The 6000-nt window shown below is 39.7% G+C and overlaps 1 protein-coding gene across 1 annotated transcript in view; it reads right to left on the bottom strand.

Annotated features, from left to right (window-relative positions):
• Positions 1–1429: 1429 nt before the first annotated feature.
• Positions 1430–6000, bottom strand: part of kitlga (kit ligand a) — a 30055-nt gene continuing 25484 nt past the window's right edge. The window contains exons 9-10 of the mRNA XM_071524628.1: positions 5161–5225; positions 1430–5025 (exon numbers count right to left, since the gene is read on the bottom strand). Of these exons, the coding sequence (XP_071380729.1) occupies positions 5195–5225 (31 nt within the window). The 3' untranslated portion in view covers positions 1430–5025; positions 5161–5194. The remainder of the gene's footprint in view (positions 5026–5160; positions 5226–6000) is intronic.

Below are 6000 nucleotides of genomic sequence, written 5' to 3'. Positions count from 1 at the left end.
TACTCAATCTAGTACTTAGCTCCACTGTCATTACTTATGGGTATTGTAGTAGGTGTCGTGTAAACGTATGTGTTTGATTATTAAGAAGCAGATTTTTCAACACAGTGGTTGAGCCTTGCTTCACCATGTAGATAATAAATCTGCTTGATACATATCGGGTGTAATTGACATACTGTGACTAGCCAGCTCTATAGTGGTCTGTCACATAATGTTTGCAGTAACAAGTGGTTAAGAGGGACTCACCACCACCATGTTAGAAGAATGACAACAAAAGGATTATCATCTCTTCTGCCATGATCTTTTCCCCCCTCTTTTATAGTAAAATCAAACACCCTTCCACCCCACAGAAAAAAAGGCATTTTCTTTGTTTTGTCTAGAAGGAAGAGGTGATAACAATTGCGATTACACTCTCTACTTGTGCGGTCACTCCTTTTGGAATTTCCCTTATAAACACTGGTAATCATTTACAAACATTCTGTGTCAGTACGATATTTTTACCTTATTTGAGCCTCCAGAAGATATAAAATATGATTAAAAAGAAGCTAGAAAGGCTAGGATTTTTATGGTTATCATAATTTACTCTTCTTGGACCTTGCAGCATTGAAAACGTCAAGGCAAGCGGCATTTAACATTTTTTAAAGACAACATTTTTCATTATTCACTTGCAAAACCTTACACACAACACATTTTTCCAAGCAGCCTTTTCCCAAGGTATCTTGAAGGACATTGTGATTTAGGGTCTGAATTTTGACAGGTTAAGAACATTCTTGTGTGCCTAAAAAAGCAGTCAGTTTCTGTGAAGATACTGTCTTTGCTCTATCAGTCTGTTTCTTGGCAAAGCAACTTGAAAAACACATAGTTGAGCAAGCACAAGCTTTTCTTGGAAGCCACTTCAATGTAATCACAACTGCTGAATCTTCACACTTAATATTTGATTTTTGAATAGCTGATACTTTTAAGCTTGTTCAAAGGCTCTAAATCGCCTAATCTTGTAATGGCCCAGAAACAGATTTTTCTAATATGTTATTACAAGAATAACAAACTATGCATACATACCACAAAAAGGTGTACGTTTACGTTTTAAAGATGTAGAATACTGGTTTGCCTGTCAAAATCTGGTCATCTCTGGTTGTCTCAAGCTGGTTTCTGGGTTGAAGGGCATAAAAATGCAGTTTGAAACTTGTAGATCTTTTTTCCCGGGGGCTTGTAGGTAATCGCAGTCACCTAACTTAACAAATAAGCTTACTTAGCCAGAGGCAAATGTATAAAATACTAGTGTGAGTGTGCCCCGGGTGTGATTCCCTGCTGAGACAGGCCCCGTGGGATTCCTCTTCATGTGGTGTTCAGCCAATTCCCACTGTTTAAATAGTCAAAAACATACATGGAACCCTGATGTAAAGAGGCTTAATGAAACAAACATCAATAAACAGCAGTTGTATACGTGTACTTTATTCATATCTCATATATGTTTGTTTACATTTATACAAAAATACAGAATACAGTAGAGTTTCACCCAGAATATCAACCGGGCGATAATTACATTTTCTTTTTGGCACCCAGACTTGTTTCCTGCCGAGAGCCATTTGATTCTCCCATTGAAGTGGGATGGATTAGATTGCTCGAGCCCGAAAGCACTGCTCTGGATGCAATTCACCTCACTCTCAGACCACACAACGACCCATATGGGAACAGTACTTCAGGGCGGTTGTTTTCTTTACTAATGCATGAAGTGCGTGGTTGCTGGCTTCCATGCATCAATATAGACTGTGTTCGTGGCTCTCAGATAGACAGGAAAATGGGAGACCATGTTTTCGTTCACAGCTTAGACCTGTTGCAGCTCATGATATTCATAGACTATGTATAAAAAAAAAAAAAAACTTTTGACATTTACCTTGTTTGTTTGTTTGTGGCTAGACTAGCCTGTTTCTTTCTGTCAGAATACTGGGCACTGCATATAATAGTCTTCATGTAGAGAAGCAAAACCTATAGTTGATTGAAGAGAAAGTCTCAGGTCTAAACTGCCATAGATAGTATGTTCCAATGTTGTTGAAAAATGCATTTTTGAATGAATAAAATTCTCTTGCAGTTTTAACACAACAAACAATACTTTACCACACCAAGAATTTCAGCTATTCACGCTGAAAATTACTGTTGCTCTGAACTATATGAACACCAATGTGGTATACTTTTTTTTTCAAACACAGACTCAATTTTGCACAATAAATATACTCTCGTCTCCTAATAGAAAATTCCCAACAGCATAGTCCCACATACAACAAGCAGGTTTACCAGCTGAACTGTTTCCTAAAAGTTACAAAGGCTAAAACGTAACATGCAGACAGAAATGTCACAGTCACTGCAATTTATTCTGCTGCAAGTCTTTTGACATCCTGCAGCACTGCTGTTCCAGAACATTCTCTGGGCACAGTGTCGACAGCTATGATGAGGGATGGGGGTGGACAGGTCAAGCCAACTAAGTTGTCATGGTTTTGAGTTGATTTTCACAGCAAAAAGAAAAAAAACATGACAAGAGGAATCGTGTTGGGTTATTGTGGTGAGACTGTTCTAATCTGCCCTGTAATGATATCTCCACTTTATTCTACCACAAGAAACATTGACAGGCTTTGACAGTTGCACATGGAGTCAACCACACCATTCAAACAAGGCACAAAACAAAGAATGGACATGGTACAATGTAAGACCACAAATATGATAGAAATACTAGATACAGGAGTAGATGTTTGTGTCCTCCCACGTCCCCCTATTTTCCCAACGATGATTAATAAAGTATTATCGGCAGGGCGGCCGAGCGGGGAGAGAGACCGTCCCGCGATGGGAAGGTCACAGCCGAAGTGTCCTGTCCAGATGTGCTCGAGCAAGACACAAAAGTCCTACCTGCTCACTGATTGTACCGGCTCTGAAGGAGTAAGATGTATTTAAAACTGTAAGACCTTCACAGGTGGCAGGATAAGATCTGTTATCGCTGTCAGCTCTCCAAACTCATCAGATCTGATGTTGCATATCTGATTGGGCCCGAGGACTTCTGCCATTGCTGCATACCATGGCAAGATTCATGCTGACTTTAGCAGTGTGAGCAGCCTACCTTATTGTCAACTATTTGGATTTGCCTACAGGTAAATGATTCCTTGCCACAACTCTTTTGAGAATCACTCTAAAACTCACCAAACTTGATGAAAAACACACATCACTTTTTTTGGAAAGTTACACCATTGTGCTACGGTTAAATGCGTGAAGGGGGTGACGGTGTACTTCCTTAGACGGTGTACTATGGCGCGATGGAGCAACTTTAAGGCAAAACTGACAATTAGGTTTGCATGGCATTTCCGTGTGGCGAGCTTTGGGGATTGTGGAGATATCCAAGGTGCATCGTCTGGAACGTAAAAGCCAAGAAACGGTGGTATTGTCCTTTAACATCTGGATAGTGTAACACAGTATACTAAACTCTATCTGGAGCGTTGTCTTGATAAGCAGACTAACTAGCTTCGTCAGATTGCCTGTACATGTTTTACTGTGTGGGATTTTATTGTGCAAGCACAACATTGATACCAGACAAGGCCAAGCCAGGAAAGGAACCATTTCATCGAATAATGTACAGAATAAACTAAGCTGATGGGTTTTATTTGCCATCGTGTCTGGTCTTCTTTGAATAAACACATAGTGGAGCACTGGAGAATTGATAGTTTGGCGCAGGATTCCCATAGCATTTGTAGATTCATTCTTCATTGTTGTTTCAACTCTCCCTTCCAAAACCTTTCATGTCTCTCCCTGAACTACGCTACACATTTTTTTTCCTTTTACAAATTTAGTTTCTCTTCCTTATATAGAGGAATGGCCATCAAGAATCTCTTCTGTAACAGTTTCTAACTTGCAATTGTAAAAATATTGTGAGTGAAAAAAGGCTTTCTCTTTAGCTAACAAATGTTATGGGAGACCCATCAGTGTCTTACATGAGCTTCTGAATCCACCATTTTTAATTTTTTTTTCCTTTTTTTTTTTCAAAAAAATCCTGGATACATAGAATCCATCCCTGATATTCATTAGTAGAATGTTGTTGCAGTTTTTAATGGTCTAAATGTAAGTTAGTCAAAGCAGCATATTTTGTATATGTGTGTCTCCATGTAATCCATTCACACAACAACATTACCCAAGTCATACACCAATAATTACACCATCATACAAGGAAATGTCACAAACAGGAATGTGGTTTTTGGGCTTTAAGATATCCCAGGTGTTTACATGTGTTGTTATACTGAACTTGAAACAACTAATAGATGTATACATTGTCCTGTAAATGTGCCGCTGTGGACACATTCCTGCTTAGCGAAGACACTCTTAAATGATCACTTGAAACGTTGTCAGTTGTATCAACAGCAGCAGCTCAGTGCTGCCACCAATAAATAAATACATCATACACCCCCATGGGTACATGGCTAAACCAGACAATGTGAGTACGTCTTGGAACTACAATGTTCTACAATGTTTTAACATTATGTTCTTTGGGAAACCCAGAATAAGAGGAAATTGCAGAGCTGTTGAGAGTACAGTTAACATGAGGGTCACCAGAGGTAGTAATTCATGCCTCAGTTCATACAAGAGATAACCAATGTCACAGTCTATCTGCTTTGCTGTTGAAGATGAACTGGTGGGCCCGAAGTACAGGCAGACTGTAGCAAAGTGCTGACGGGACGTTCGCTGGAAGCAAAGTTTTCCCAAAGAGTTCATTATACAGCAGGTTCTGATGGATGGTTTTGCGAAAGCCAGAGAATCCAGGAGGCGGGGCAAAGGGTTTATAAATTTCATGGTCTTTTCGAGAGCATGGGGTTAATGTAGTCTTACAAGAAAGGCAAGCTTATCCATATGGTAGCAGGCGTGATTTAACCGGAAAATCTCGGTAATGGCGAAGCCATTGTCAATCTGGAGAGCACTCTGAGATCTCACTATGGAAGTCAGCTTCATGTTTGTTTGGATCACCTTTGGACACCAACAGGAGGAAAGAGTGGAGGCCTAGGAGAGAAAGTATGGGGAAAGGTTTTAGACTGAAGTGTCAAGTTAGGATTAAGCAAGAGTGGTTTTCTTAAACATTTGTGCAACTGATTTTCTGTTTGTCCCTCTCATTTAATACGATATGAAAAATCTCACCAGTGATGCTGAAGAACATTGAAGGGTGGAAGGATTACACTATCTCAATGACGTTCAACATGTTTCTGTAATTGGATAAAAAGACAGAAAAAAAATAACACACTGGCCTAAATCCATGCTGTGGTCTATAAACTGCAGTTTAAGCGACGCTGACACATCGCAAGCAACATGATCAACAAGTCAGAATTCCTTTCATTTCTCACAGAGCTGAGCGAACAGGGAGACTTGGCCAATGTGGACGCTCAACAAGCTTGGCAGCCAAGAAAAGTTGGCCATGGCTGAACCTTTTTCCAGTCATCAGCTGTCAACAGCCAATCATATTGTTTGGCTTCCTTACCCTTTCCCTACTGATGTGATTTTGTTTCATGGTTCAGTTTCAGTAGTTCTGCCTGGCAAGTGCAAACTGGAGTTGATCGCAGCCATTCAAAGCTTCCCAGTTCTCTACATATTTTATTTGAAAGACTACAGGAATAAATCTCAAAAATGGTTGCACTATCACGGATGTTGATGGTAAGCTTCTTTGTTTTAATTAATGTTACCTAATTAGCGTTTGCTAGCTATGTTAACTCATCAAAACAATGTTATGTTAACACCTCAATAACACAAAATCATTGTGGCAATATATTAAAATGTTTAAATACATTGCTTATTTTTCTTGGTCAAAAACTGCATGAGACCACTGGATACTGTAGATGCAAATGGAGCCTTTTGCAGCGGCCACAATCTGTCAGAATAGAGCGACCTATCAATCCAAGTTGCTTGCAGTGTGTCCAGGCAATGAGTTTCAGGGAGGGGAAAAGTTTCCTGTTCAGACTTTGCACTGTTTATGCATGCAGGAGA

This window comes from Centroberyx affinis, unplaced genomic scaffold, assembly GCF_046629955.1.
Source record: "Centroberyx affinis isolate AG114_WGS23_722 - 3 ecotype Tasmania unplaced genomic scaffold, CSIRO-AGI_Caff_v1 ptg001213l_1, whole genome shotgun sequence".
NCBI lineage: Eukaryota > Metazoa > Chordata > Actinopteri > Beryciformes > Berycidae > Centroberyx > Centroberyx affinis.
Note: the sequence above shows the minus strand (reverse complement) of the source record. Positions and strands in the feature narration are given on the sequence as shown.